The 15,577-nt window shown below is 41.0% G+C and overlaps 1 protein-coding gene and 1 long non-coding RNA gene across 3 annotated transcripts in view; both read right to left on the reverse strand.

The window, feature by feature from the left end:
• The window catches only part of LOC109401416 (uncharacterized protein KIAA0513), a 52,736-nt gene extending 44,322 nt beyond the window's left edge, over window positions 1-8,414 (reverse strand). Inside the window, exons 1-2 of one of the 2 annotated variants that reach the window (XM_062851213.1) lie at window positions 8,034-8,414; window positions 7,568-7,865 (exon numbers count right to left, since the gene is read on the reverse strand). In XM_062851213.1, coding sequence (XP_062707197.1) covers window positions 7,568-7,801 — 234 coding nt within the window. In that variant the 5' untranslated portion in view covers window positions 7,802-7,865; window positions 8,034-8,414. Of the gene's footprint in view, window positions 1-7,567 lie in introns of both variants that reach the window. The other variant, XM_062851214.1, reaches the window with a different exon arrangement.
• Window positions 1-9,873, reverse strand: part of LOC134287936 (uncharacterized) — a 179,781-nt gene extending 169,908 nt beyond the window's left edge. Inside the window, exon 1 of the long non-coding RNA XR_009997647.1 lies at window positions 9,482-9,873. This is a non-coding gene — a long non-coding RNA (uncharacterized LOC134287936). The remainder of the gene's footprint in view (window positions 1-9,481) is intronic.
• Window positions 9,874-15,577: the final 5,704 nt, after the last annotated feature.

Consider the following 15,577-nt stretch of genomic DNA (forward strand, 5'->3'; position numbering starts at 1 on the left):
AACTGATTATCTCGGAGAAACGCAAGGTCCACTGCACCATTGCTCCGGTTAGCGCAGTAAGGGCGTAATACTGTGGAGGACGCCCTAATTCTCCACAGGCTCCGTTTGTGGTTAGGTTTTTATTAGACCCCCCAAACCATTCATTCTTTGGCACGGTAAGCATAAAGCTGCATAACACCATGAATTAGTGGTCACCTGTTTAGTGGACTCTTACCACTGGATCAGGCGGTCCGTAGTGTTATTCTTAGCCAATTGAGACAACCGCTACCGACACTACACAGCTATCTAGGCTGATCGGGAAAAGAAGTTAACATTGATGGTCAACTTCCAAACGAACCCGAACAGCCGGAAAAATTGTCCATAGTGTACACGTTGTCATAATTTAAATTCGGTTATTCAATACTACTTTACATTGCACTATTTCAGTGGTGCAGAAGCTCAAAGTTATGGAGAATTTTCAATTGTTTATGGAGCAGTTCATATTTGTTATGGTGCTGTTTGATAATTTTATGGTGCATTTATCTATTTTCAATGGAGCAATTTTAATTTTTTTATAGTGAAAGTTACTTTTTCTATGGAACAATGCACAATGGTCCACGAACCAAATTTACGAGGAAAAATGCATTCAGTGCCTTAAAATATTTTTTTTGACAAATATGGTCTTCTACAAAGTTGTTCCTAAAAATAAGGCCCTCTTTCTATGTACATGAAAATTAGGGTGGTCCATTTTTTTAAATAAATTGGGAACCAAACTTTTTTATTTGCAAGAATAACTGTATACTATCAATTTTGAGCAAGTTTGCTGAAGACACTTTTTATGTAGCTTTAAAATTGACCGATCAAGAGGTATTTTTCTGAATAAGATTAGTGCGGTTCAAGAAAAACCGGTCGCCCAAGATCACTTGTAGATCATTTGAAGACGCGTCGTTTCGTGCGCTGAGATGGTCGTTATTTCTTTTGGTTCAATAGTTACAAGTGTTTTTCTGGAAAAATCATAGATTTTCAAAAAGGTGTTATGACGGGTTAGGGCAAACATAAAAAATATCTTTTGCCCGCATTCAAAAGAAGAAATGTTGTTATAAATCATGTCAAAAAATTAGACGGGTGTTATTTTTGTAACTCAAGTGAAAAATAATTAAAAAGAGCCTATTTTTTCTAGCAACATTCTCAGCGCACAAAAATGTGCGTTTTTGGAAGCTCTAAAAGTGCTTCTAAGGTGACATTGACGAGAAATTTAAAACAAAAAACATAAAGCAATAAAACGATTTGTTCTAGCGTCACCCTATGAAAACTATGGGAAAATGCTCCAAATTTTGTCAAAACAGTTTAAACGCTTTATCTTTTTGCCTTTCTCGTACACTAAGTGTACTGGAAAGGCTATATGTTCACTCCAAAAATGACTTTTTGATAGAAGGTCCGGAGGGACGAGTCACATATACCAATCAACTCAGCTCGACGAATTGAGGTGATGGCTGTGTATGTGTATGTGTGTATGTGTGTGTGTGTGTGTGTGTGTGTGTGTGTGTGTGTGTGTGTGTGTGTGTGTGTGTGTGTGTGTGTGTGTGTGTGTGTGTGTGTGTGTGTGTGTGTGTGTGTGCGTGTGTGTGTATGTGTGTATGTGTGTGTACAAAAAACTCACATCACTTTTTGGTAGTAAACCTCAACCGAATTTAACGACCGATGGTTCATTCGACGCGGCATATAGTCCCATTGTTTCCTATTGAAAATGGTTCGGATCGGTCCAGCCGTTCCGGGGTTATGGCCATTTAGGTGTTCCGGACCGGTACCCTTGGGAGGAACCAGAAATGAAAATGCAACAAACACATGCATGCGACACATCAAACAGCGGCATTTCCGATAACCTAATGAAAGGTTAGCAGGAAAACAGTATCAGACCATATCTGAACCGGTAGTGTTCCGGAACCGGTAGTGTTCCGGAACCGGTTCCGGGGGGTCTCGACGGAAGTGGCCAAATATAAAAGAGAACCAAACCCATGCATGCGACACATCAAACAGCGGCATTTCCGATAACCTTATGAACGGTTAGCAGGAAAACAGTATCAGACCATATCTGAACCGGTAGTGTTCCGGAACCGGTTCCGAGGGGTCCCGACGGAAATGACCAAATATAAAAGAGAACCAAACCCATGCGTGCGACACATCAAACAGCGGCATTTCCGATAACCTAATGAAAGGTTAGCAGCAAAACAGTATCAGACCATATCTGAACCGGTAGTGTTCCGGAACCGGTTCCGGGGGGTCCCCAAGCAACACATGTTATAAGAAAGTTACGACAGCGCAAGTTTTGGTTGTATAGAAGTTTATTTTACGTAATTCTAACATTGTGTTGAAATAACGTAAAATAAACTTCTATACAACCAAAACTTGCGCTGTCGTAACTTTTATATAACATGTGTGTTACTTGGGTCCCGACGGAAGTGGCCAAACATAAAAGAGAACCAAACCCATGCATGCGACACATCAAACAGCGACATTTCCGATAACCTGATGAACGGTTAGCAGGAAAACTGTATCAGACCATATCTGAATCGGTAGTGTTCCGGAACCGGCTCCGGGGGGTCCCGACGGAAGTGGCCAAATATAAAAGAGAACCAAACCCATGCATGCGACACATCAAACAGCGGCATTTCCGATAACCTGATGAACGGTGAAGAATGAAGACGACATTCTTAATCTTGCGCGACGCTGCTTGCAGACGGAAGATGTAGTGGCTAAGGCACTGATACCAAAGGGACGACCGCCATCTACCCTGTCGTTCGTATCTTTCAAAGTAGGGGTAAGCCAGGCCGTTAACAGGAAAACAGTATCAGACCATATCTGAACTGGTAGTGTTCCGGAACCGGTTCCGGGGGGCCCGACGGAAGTGGCCAAATATAAAAGAGAACCAATTCCATGCATGCGACACATCAAATCACGGCTTTTCCAATACCCTGATGGCCGTTTATAAAGGAAGTAGGCTCAGACCACATTGGAGACTGTCAGTTGTATTGCGGAAAAAGTTCCGGGTGTCTCGTCGACAATCGCCTTATATAAAAGTGAAACAAACCCATACATACGAAACATCAGAGCGCGGCTTTTTTGATAACCTAATGAAAGGTTAGCAAGATACTAGTCTCCGACCATATCTGAACCGGTAGTGTTCTGGAACCGGTTCCGGATATCCCAGCGGAAGTGTACAAATATAATAGTGAACCAAACCCATGCATGCGATACATCAAACAGTGGTTTTTTCGATAACCTGATGAACGGTTAGCAACAAAAAAAAATCTCAGACCAAATTTAGGGCAACAGGTCCTGTCCGGGAACCGATTTCGTCATAAGTGGTAGAATATAAAAGTGAGCCGAACCTGTGCATGCGACACACTAAATCGCGTTTTTTTCAATAACCTTATTAACTGTTTGTCAGCAAAAAGTCTCAGACGCACATTTGGGAGAACCGGTAGTGTTGAAGAACAGGTATCGAGTGCCCTGTCAGAAATGGTAAAATATATAAGTAAACCAAATTCATGCATGAGGCCATTAAGTACGTCACGATCCTAGGGGAGAGAGGGTAGTTAAAGTGTGACAAGCAATGTATTATGTATAGGAGAAACCCGTACGAAAGGGGCAGAGCGGAGCTTCAAACATTCCTAATTTCAGCGTGGCATATTTAATGCATGCTCCCCATGGACCACATCAATTCGCGGCTTTTAAGCCAGCCTGATAACCAGTTGACAAGAAAATAATCACAGACAATATTAGTGTCATGAAATCGGTTCCAGGTATCCGCCGGAAATGATCAAACGTGGAATTGAACCAAGCCCATGCATGCGGTATATCAAATAGTGGAATTATGAAAGTAAACAAAACCAATGTTAGCAATAAATCAAATCTCAACCACAGACAAACAGACGTAACACTTGAGAAATTTCCATCGACCACGCATTTAACGATCATTTTAAATTTTCATAGTTATGGCTTTCACAATCAGAGGCGCGCGCATCGTTTTTCTATGCGTTTGACGTTTCACACTAGCGCCTTCTGTTGACGATATTGCACAATACAGTGATTCGTGCAACTTTTCCACCAGGTGATGGTAGTGTGAACTGGGCGATTGATTTCCATGAAAATCGTTCAAGGTGTTACGTCTGTTTGTCTGTGTCTCAACTTTTCAAAACTTTTTAAAAGCCTGGTAAACGGTGGGTAAGATTAAAAGTGAAGAAATGGTCAAAGTCTTCATATATGCAAGAGGATAAAATTGCGACAAAAGCAATCTTATCAAATCACACCATTTCAAATTCCTGTGGGGTTAACATAAAGTAGGATGGATAACGTATTATGGAAAAAATATAATTTGATCGTTTTTCCAAGCTCCTTTTGCGTCTAAAATTACTGTGCACAATTTGGTCCATAAGGAGGTCAAATTTTACATTAATCGTATTAAGTGTATAAGTGTTCTCACGCCGGGGCCCGTGGCGTAGTTGGTCACACGTTCGCTTCATATGCGGATGGTCATGGGTTTGATTCCCAGCCCCGGCACTTGCAATTCTTCGTCAGTTGCTTTTCCTACGAGAGCAACTGACACTGACCCTCTTCTGAGCCCCATGGCTCAAACAAACCCGGATACCTGGACATCGGCGAACTGCTTACTCATAATGGACCCCCAATCGGACTGGAAAGGAACAACGGCTATCCATCATCACCCTTGTGCTCATCATTCTACTAGGTATAAAGTAGAAAAAATGAAAGCAGCAGAAAGGCAACAAGTTCGATAAAGTAGAATAGAATCTACGCGCTGTACAAAAATGTAAGTGCAGCTGTCAATTGAAATTGCTCACGTAGTGCCCAAGTGGACAATAGAGCTGAAAATTAGGTTAAGTGAATAAAGAATAAAAAAAAAAAAAGTGTTCTCAGGATTGCCTAATGTCGACGTAAAGATCGTGAGTACATATTCAACGAGAAAGGCACTATCACCACTAGGTGGATTAAACTGGTTTTTGCCTAAAATTTCTCATCAAAGTTGTCTAAAAACTATTTTTAGAGCTTTAAAAAACACACATTTTCGTGCGCTGAGAATGTTGCTACGTCATTCCGATATTGATGATTTTCTAGAAAAAATAGGCACTTTTCAAGTATTTTTCACTTGAGTTACAAAAATAACACCCGTGTATTTTTTATATGTTTTATAACAACATATCTTCTTTTGAATGCGGCAAAAGATATTTTTTATATTTACCCCAACCCATCATAACACCTTTTAAAAAAAACTATGATTTAAAAACAAACGCCTGTAACTATTTGAATCAAAAGAAATAACGACAATCTCAGCGCACGAAACGACGCGTATTCAAATGCTCTACAATTGTTTCTTGGGCGACTTTGATTAAAAATCGAAACTGAAAAAATTAACGCCTGAAAAGTTTATGTCCCAATTTATTTAAAAATATGGACCACCTTAATTTGCATGTATATTGAAAAGATGGCCTTATTTTTAGAAACAACTTTGTAGAAGACCATATTTATCTAGAAAATCATTTGAAGGCGCTGAATGCATCTTTCCTCGTAAATCTGATTCGTGGACCACTGTTCAATGTTTAATTTTCTATGGGTACAATTTTATTTTTTTTATGGAGCATTTCTAATTGAGGGGCCCAGAATCAAAGGGGTGTAAGTAACCATTTTGTCGATTTTGAGCTGAGCATATAGAAAAATTCTTCAGATTTCATGCTTTCAGGATTTTTTTAAGATTATTTTTACGATGATTATAAAAATTACAATAAATCGAAGAAAATTGGGTCGATTTTTAAACTCCATACATTTTGTATGGGATCACTGGCGTAGCCACGAGGGGGTTTTAGGGTTAACCCCCCCCCCCCCCCCCCCCCAGAGCCAAAAATTTTGGAACAAATTTTCAGTATAAAGCGCTTTGCGACGAAAAAATTTTTCGGCTGCGCCGCTATTTTCACACTTCGAGTACAATTGCTCATTACAGTTTACAAAATGTAAGTGGCAAATCAAAAAAGATATCATTGACCGTTGAAAACCCCTCCTAGAGACAATTTCTGGCTACGCCACTGTATGGGATGAAAAATTTGTTCAAAACTTTAAACCTCATTTACTCGAAAGTGGGTTTTTGCCACTTACACCCCTTTGCTTCTAACCCCCTCAATATAAAGATAAATACATGAAATGCATACGTAGGGAAGAAGTGTAAGTACCTAATAAAAAGATACAATGTAGTAAGAAAGGGACGGGCCAGTGATTGAACCCAGGACCTTCTTTCACACTAATCAAAAGTAGCAGCCGTTAGACCACCAAGCCCATCTATATCGTTACTTTTGCAGCATAAGGTACACCGGGGCAAGTTGAAACGGGTGGGGCAAGATGAAACAGCGGGTTAACATGATGTTATCCAATGATGGTAATCAACTTGAATGCCATAACACATGGTTTTTGATTCAAACAATCTTTTGGCGAAAAAAAAATCTTAAATGTAGTGATAACTATTTCAAAACTTTGCGTTTCATTTTGCTTCACCCGTTTCAACTTGCCCCGGTGTACCTTGTCCTTTTTTATATCTCATCAATCGGAAGTTTGCCGACATAACAAACGCCAACATTGGGCAACGAACAACACGCAACTTCCAGCGGACCTGTGGACGAATTTTCGTTGGACGAATAGATTGTTTTAGATAAAGCAGAGAGTAAACCCTTACTCTGCCCCTCGTACCCAGAAGCTCAGATAAGTGGGTTTTACATATGCTATATGCTAGTAGTCAGCTGCGTATAGCTTCTAAGCAACTTTATTTTCAAAAACCGCAATCCGGGGTAAAATGGATCCTTTTTTATGATCATTCTTTAATAGTTTCCTTGCACAAGCAAACGTTCCATGATTTAAATTTTTAAAACAGGTACGTGCTAACCCTCTTGGTACGGTGATTTGGTTGGTTCGGGGTAACATTGATCACCTAAGTGAACAATGTTCGTTTGTGTTAAGGGGTTATGTATGTTGAGGTGCGTGAAAATAAGGAAAAGGTTGATTTTTTGTAAAAGTATGTATAGACATATTTTATTCTTTTTCTACGTCTCACACAGTACAATATTTAATACGTAAAATCAGCATGAGAACATGAAACAAATAGTACTCATTTCTGTAAAACTAAACAGATTCGATATTTTGTTAGTAACACATAAACTAAACTATGAGTTTAGAAGTATACGCAACAAACTCAGCTTCAGTTTTATCACCAAAAATAGTCCATAGAAAAGTGCTATTTTATTTTAAACATTTATTTTGTCAATTATCTGACGCAAAACTCTAGAATTCGCCAGATGCCTAATGCTAACGACATTCTATTAGAGTAAGATTTAAAAGCTCCAAAACCAATGAATCCTAAATGACGAGGAGATGCGGTTTGCCTTAACAGTGCGTATTACCTCAAACGCCCCTATATGTCTCCAATAACTCTGTACATTAGTAACCAGATCGCTAAAATATCAAAATGCATCATCAATCAGCAGTAGCATGCAGTATGCACAATATTTATCCGCCCCCTTCCCCTCTTTACCTTGTTCGATATCCCATTGATGATTTCGGTGCTGTTGCCGAGCACCGATAAAAACTTCGATTTGATTGCACTTGGAGTTTTCCCCATGAACGACTTCAGCTTCATTGCTCGAGCATCGGCTGTGGCGGCTCCATTGAGCGAACCGGACGTTTCCCCACTGGTCAGGTCATTTGGCTGGCTCGCTCGGTCCCTTGCCTTGGTGGCCATCGTCGATGCAAAGGCTGCGATATCCATTCCCGACCGTTTGCTGTTGGAAAGCACTCCGATTGATGAATTTCACTCTTAGCAGCACCCTAGCCTACCACAGGATCACGAATCATCCGAAGAGGGATAAAAATAGAAAATAATTCTCGCCACTTGTCCTGTGCACTATTTTGCTCCTGTTGTGCCAAGGTATCAATTTGCTGAAACACTTGGTTACATTGCTAAATGTACTCCAGAGCACTAGAGCAGTACCGAGTACTACCTTCACACTTATCCCCTCAGAGCCTTGCGTTCTTCACCGACGCCACTGGGGAGGGAAAACAAAATTTATGTAATCCTCTCAAGGCTCGCAGCATTGAACTAATTTCTCATAGCTTTTCACCACGCTTCGCCACTTGTTTCACGCTTTTTCTCAGTTGCTCGACGCATTTATTTCCCGGAAATTAGACGATTTTTTCAATTGGTTAACGATTACCTACGATAGGACAGTCAAGAGTAGCGACCACACAAAACCGAGATATAAAATTGGCTAAAACATCAAACTTTTTTTCATTTTTTCATAAAGTACACCAAAAAACCACACTTAAACAAGCCATCTAACCTACGGGAGAGCTACGGAAAAACTGTTCCATTGCGACGTTTTCCTTCGTGTGGGACCGAACGAGTACCTACCGGTTCGGGGGGAGCGATGCACGCGTGTTGGGTTTTCCTTTCGTATAGTTCACTGCTGCTCAATGAAAGCGTTCAGTATCACCCCCGCCTCAAGAGGGAATAGAGTTTTGAACCGGGTCGCCGGATATTGTTGCCACACAATAAAAAATATGGATATTAACACTTCCAAACAGTGATCCAAAATGTACTATCAAAAACTGTAGTTTGCATGATAATCGTGGATGTATGGTCTTGACTATCATGCAACAAAAACATTCACGTATGACCAGATGAAATATTCATGGGTGACTGTGACATTTTTTTAATCACGGCAAAAAATGTAGTGGATTTTCAAATTGAGTGAACTAATGAAAACTGCGTGGTTCCGAAAACTGCGAACGGGACATGCGTATAATTTAGGAACCGGAAGTGTGAAGAAGCGGAGACAAAGATTTTCGGATTGTGCGTTCCGAGGGTCATAACCACCAATGGAGCAGGGGAACAAAAGTCAGTGGCTCCCAACTGAATAGTTACGGCCCACGTCTAACAAATCAAAAAGTCTCATGCCATACGGATATTTTCAGACCTGGCTAATTGAGCTGATGTTGAAACCCGATATCCTAGGCCATTTTGGAATTAAATATGGCGCTTGGGGTTTCTGGGACAATACAGGGACACTACTGAGGGTTTCCGCCATCGTCAAAAACGCCTTTGTAACGACTTTGAAATCAAATCCGCTGAAAATGCTCTGAAGCTTCTTGGAATGTCTCCAAAATCCCCCTAAAATCCCCAGAAACCCCATGTAACGCACCTTAGACCCTCCGAAACCCCAGAAAACGCCATGTAACGCCTCCGTAACGTTTCTGAAATCCGCCGAAAATGCTCTGAAGCTCTTTGGAATGCCTCCAAAATCCCCCTAAAATCCCCAGAAACCCCATGTAACGCATCTCAGACCCTCCGAAACCCCAGAAAACGCCATGTAACGCCTCCGTAACGTTTCTAAAATCCGCCGAAAATGCTCTGAAGCTCTTTGGAATGCCTCCAAAATCCCCCTAATACCCCCAGAAACCCCATGTAACGCACCTCAGACCCTCCGAAACCCCAGAAAACGCCATGTAACGCCTCCGTAACGTTTCTGAAATCCGCCGAAAGTGCTCTGAAGCTCTTTGGAATGTCTCCAAAATCCCCCTAAAACCCCCAGAAACCCCATGTAACGCATCTCAGACCCTCCGAAACCCCAGAAAACGCCATGTAACGCCTCCGTAACGTTTCTGAAATCCGCCGAAAATGCTCTGAAGCTCTTTGGAATGCCTTCAAAATCCCCCTAATACCCCCAGAAACCCCATGTAACGCACCTCAGACCCTCCGAAACCCCAGAAAACGCCATGTAACGCATCTGTAACGTTTCTGAAATCCGCTGAGAATGCTCTGAAGCTTCTTGGAATGCCTCTGAAATCTTCCTTAAACCCCCTCAGACCCCAAGTAACGCCCTTGACACCCTCTAGCACGAGTTATCCGCATTTTTCTTTCGCAATTTTCGGAACCACTGGAACTCCAACTCTACATTTCAAAACTGTCATTTCGTACTCCCATCATCTTGATTTGTGTTACAATCATGGTGCCAAATGCTACATTCATGGTAGACGACATTGATGCATCGACGGCAGCATGAATGTAGTGTGTGACGGTAGTATGCAACATTAGTCATGACGGTAAAGGCGTTGCGACGATAATGAAAAAAATGTACTATACGGTTCACTGCTTCCAAACAGTGGGGACCGTTATTTTTATTACTCGACCATTTTTTTATTTGATTTGCAAAATTTAAGTTTTTCCAGGCTATTATAAAATAAGACGATTATAAGATGTTTCAAATTTCGATTGGTTAAAGTTGTATTTTTGAGAACGCAACTCAAAAACGCAATATGCAAGACAAAGTTTGTCGGGAATAACTAGTTCCTTATACAATTTCTTTAAAAATTCAGAAGCTTCTTGTAAGACAGTGTAGAATTAGCATTTAAGTTAAAATACACGGTCTTAAAAATGAAAAAAAACCCTAATTAATCCACCTAGCGGTGATGGCGCCTTTCTCGTGCCTTTGAAAACACATTTCAACACAACTCAAGTGACATGTTGATGAATATCGAACTTGCATACGTTTAACAGAAATCCATTTCATGACATCAGATATCATATCGTTTTTTTTTTCCTTCCCTGTTGGGGAATTTAAGCCACTGCGTCCAATAAGCTGAACTTTTGTGGCATGTCCCGTTTTGATATTCGCATCTAGCCAGCTAATTACCATGTGTCAAGTAATCAGCTTCTGCCACGACGCGTCGTCTCCCAGTCAGGTGCAATGGAATTAATAAACCCCAAGACCTTCCCAGGTTCTGCAGACCAGATCTCACTGGGTTGCAAGCAACCACTATTTAGAAATCTTTGCCTGCGCATGTATAAAGCACCACAACTGCAAAGCAGATGTTCCGAGGTTTCACGTTCCGTATTACAGAAACGACAGATATCACTCTGAATCTGGCCAATATTTTTCAAGTGATACCTGCTCGGACAGTGTCCAGTTACTAGACCAGTGTATGTACATAGAGCTCTCTTGTTGAGCTCTAAGAGCTTTTTGGTTTTATAAGCATTTGGTGTTATAAATCGTTTTGACTGATTGCAATTTTTGACATCCATCCAATTGGATATCACCCTCTGCTCAGCCCAGCATTTCAGATCCATTTTAATTATACAGTTTGATATTCCGCAGAATGGTTCTGGACCAACAAATTGTAAATTGGAACCACTTTTAGCAAGCTCGTCTGCCTTTTCATTCCCTTCAATGCCGCAGTGACCTGGAACCCAGTATAAGTTTACTGAGTTCCCTTGGCACAGCCTGTGCAGTGAAAGAATGCATTCCCAGACAAGCTTTGAAGTACATTTGTAAGCGCACAATGCTTTTAGTGCAGCTTGACTATCTGAGAAAATACAAATATTTGCATATCTGTATTTTCTCTCAAGGCAGATAGGGGCTGTCCATAAACCACGTGGTCATGAGGGGGGGGGGGGTTCGGCCTATGAGCATTTTGTATGGACGAAAAAAAAATTTTGTATGGACAAATGACCACGCGGGGGGGGGGGGGGTTTGAGAAGTCCCAAAAAAATGACCACGTGGTTTATGGACAGCCCCATATTTGCGCATTTCAAAATAGCAAGAATCTCTGCTTGAAACACCGTAGGATAGTGTCCCATCGCCACTGATGTTTGTATTCCAGGGCCGTAGATTCCTGCTCCCGTTTTTATTCCAACTTTTGAGCCATCTGTATAGAATTTGATTGATCCTTGACGAACAGTGGGACCTCCGACTTCCCAATCTGCACGAGTTGTTTCGTGCAACTTGTAAGGAACATCATGGTTCTCCACAGGTTTCATCCAGTCTTTAATCATTTTCATTACTGGCCTATTTTGGAAGTATTGTGAAATGCTTAGGTAACCTACAAGATCACCTGGCATAAACTTCTCAATTCGTTTAAGTCGCAGCAATTCCTTTTCTGCTTCTAATTGCACGTACTCGTGCAAAGGTAGCATATTGAGAATCGCATCTAAAGCTTTTGATGGAGTGCTACGCATCGCTCCTGTAACAGCAATGGACGCAAGACGTTGGATTTTTGCAAGCTTTGATTGCGTGGTAGCCTCTTTTGTTTTTGGCCACCAAACAAACGTAGCATACGTCACTTTTGGGCGGATTATGGCAGTATAAATCCACATTATCATTTTTGGTTTCAAGCCCCACTTCCTGCCAATAGTTTTGGAGCATAACCAGAACGCACTTGTTGCCTTACCGATCACGGACTCAATTTGAGCATTCCAGTTCAGTTTGGCATCCAGAATCAAACCTAAGTATTTGACTCGATCACTAGGATGAATTTGTATCCCTCCAAGCCGAAAAGCTTTTAGAGCGATCTTCCTTCTCCTAGTGAAAGGGACAATTACGACTTTTGACGGGTTGATGCTAAGGCCCTCCTTAATACACCATGAATGTGTATAGTTTAGGGCCCTTTGCATTCTCTCCGAAACAGTTTCGTCATACTTTCCTCTCACTATTATGACTATATCGTCTGCAAAGCCCACAACTTCGAAACCTCTTTCCTTCAAGCTTCTTAGAAGATCGTCTACAACTAAGGACCACATTAGTGGTGAGAGGACTCCTCCTTGACTCCTCATATCGTTTATCTGGTTTTTTTTATTTTTGAGCCGCAATTTTAAATTTTGAGCCGCCGTTTAGGTAAGTCCGGCAGCTTGGAAATTCTGGTCGCTATTTTTGGACTCCAGACTTCTTCCCCATACCAGATACACCCATATTGAATGGTTTTAAAGCTCAAAACTTCATTTAACAGCCGCCATTTTGAATGTTGAGACGCCTTCTTCTGGTAGTATTTTTGAACTCCGGTTGTCTTCCCCATATCAAACATGCCCATATTGAACGGTTTTAGAGCCCAAAACTCCATTAAACAGAAGTCATTTTGAGTTTTAAGCTGCCATCTTGGATTTTAGACCACCATCTTGGAAACTATGTTTGTCATTTTTTAAGTCCAGATTTCTTCCCCATTTCATTTCATTGCATGGTTTCAAGTCCTAAAGCTCCATTAAAAGGCCATAACGGAGCGCCTCCACCTATCCGAACCATTTTTAATAGCAAACAATGCGGTAAAATTCCAGTTTGATTCGAGCTATAATCCGAATAATCCGCTAATGGGAAAATGAGTGAACTTTTTTTTGCGCACAGACACAGAGATACATACACAATTTTTTGGAACACAGCTTTTTCGATTCCTTTTGGCGTCCAAAACAACAGTGCAAAATTTGGGAGCGATCGGTTGCGTCCCCGTATCCCGCATTGCGATTGAAATTTGTATGGAATTTAGTATGGAAAAACATGCTTTTTTGCATTTTTCTCCTAAATTGTTTTTTTTTTGCCTAAAACGATCTAACTGATGACGTTGAAGTATAGCCTGGGATATGCTGAAAAATTTTACCGAAGACCGCAAATTCATCCGACACTTGTGAAAAAAGTTATCGTGCAGATTGCCCAGTGGTGCTTAACATTTAACATGTGAAGGAATAACATCAATAAAATCTCAACTTCTGGCCTAAGTTACCAAGGGAATAACTTTTTTCACAAGCGTCGGATCACTTTGCGGTCTTCGGCATATCCTAGACTATACTTTAACGTCATTAGTTACATGGTTTTAGACAAAAGAATTTTAGACATTAGACAAAAGAATTCAAATTATGAATAAAATGCAAAAAAGTACGTTTTCCCATACTAAATTTCATACAAATTTCAATCGCAATGCGGAATACGGGGACGCAACCAATCGCTTCCAAATTTTGCACAGGTTTTTGGACGCTAATACAGATTGCTAAAGCTTTGTTCCGTTGATGCGATCAAATTTAAATTTTCTCCATACAACGTTGACCCACTTTAATACACACATACAAACATCATCTCAATTCGTCGAACTGAGATGATTGGTATTTGAGTGAACATATAGACTTTCATTACAATTCGGTGTACGAGAAAAGCAAAACAATACTTTCGAGCTTATTTGCTTTAGAAAACTTAGTTATTTAACTAACCCAATAGATTGAAAGGTCTTTTGTGATAGAAAATTATGTAAAAAAAGGGTTTGAAAGCTGCGATAAGTTTGAACATTTTCAAGTAATAGCCAGTTCGAGGCAAGCAAAGTCAAAAACATGTAAGGTTCAATTACTACGTAACGGTTGAGATTTGACCATATGCGTACACATTTTTTCACCATTTATGATCCTCTATCACTCCTTAAAAAGTTTGCATTCACCCATCGGGACTCCCCGGAACCAATTCCGGAACACTACCGGTTCAGATATGGTTCGATACTGTTTTCCTGCTAACCGTTCATCAGGTTACCGAAAATGCCGCTGTTTGATGTGTCGCATACATGGGTTCGGTTTTTTTTATATTGGGCAACTTCCGGCGGGACACCCACAACCGGTTCCGGAACACTACCAGTTCTATTATGGTCTGAGACTATTTTCCTGCTTACCGTTCATCAGATTATCGAAAATGCTGCTGTTTGATGTGTCGCATGAATGAGTTATGTTCAATTTTATATTTTGCCACTTCCGGCGGGACATCCAGAACCGGTTCCGGAACACTACCGGTTTAGATATGGTCTGATACTATTTTCCTGCTAACCGTTCATCAGGTTTCCGAAAATGACGCTGTTTGATGTGTCGCATGAATGAGTTATGTTCAATTTTATATTTGGCCACTTCCGGCGGGACATCCAGAACCGGTTCCGGAACACCACCGGTTCAGATATGGTCTGATACTGTTTTCCTGCTTACCGTTCATCAGGTTATCGAAAATGCCGCTGTTTGGTGTGTCGCATGCATGGGTTTGGTTCACTTTTATTTTTGGCCACTTCCGGCGGGACATCCGGAACCGGTTCCAGACCACTATCGGCCCTGATGTGATCCAAGACTATTTTCCTGCTTACCGTTCCTCAGATGATCGCAAATGCCGTGGTTTGATATGTTGTATGCATGGGTTTGTTGCATTTTCATGTCTGGCCCCTCCCAGGGGTACCGGTCCGGAACACCTAAATGGCCATAACTCCGGAACGGCTGGACCGATCTGAACCATTTTCAATAGGAAACAATGGGACTGTATGCCGCGTCGAATGAACCATCGGTCATTAAAATCGGTTGAGCTTTACTGCCAAAAAGTGATGTGAGTTTTTTTGTACACACACATACACACATACACACACGCACACACATACACACATACACACATACACACACACAGACATCACCTCAATTCGTCGAGCTGAGTCGATTGGTATATGTGACTCGACCCTCCGGGCCTTCTATCAAAAAGTCATTTTTGGAGTGAACATATAGCCTTTCCAGTACACTTAGTGTACGAGAAAGGCAAAACAAAATCTTATTAGAGTTTCTGAAGGAATTCTTCAATAAATATATTTCGGAAGTAATTCACTAAGTAATCGCGATATCCAAAAGAAATTAAAGGGATCTGAAAACGAAAAAGAATTGACACAGAAATAAACCGAAGAATTTTCCGAAAAAACTGCCTGGGAAATTCCCAATGGAATT

This window comes from Aedes albopictus, chromosome 2 (genome assembly GCF_035046485.1).
Source record: "Aedes albopictus strain Foshan chromosome 2, AalbF5, whole genome shotgun sequence".
NCBI classification, from domain to species: domain Eukaryota; kingdom Metazoa; phylum Arthropoda; class Insecta; order Diptera; family Culicidae; genus Aedes; species Aedes albopictus.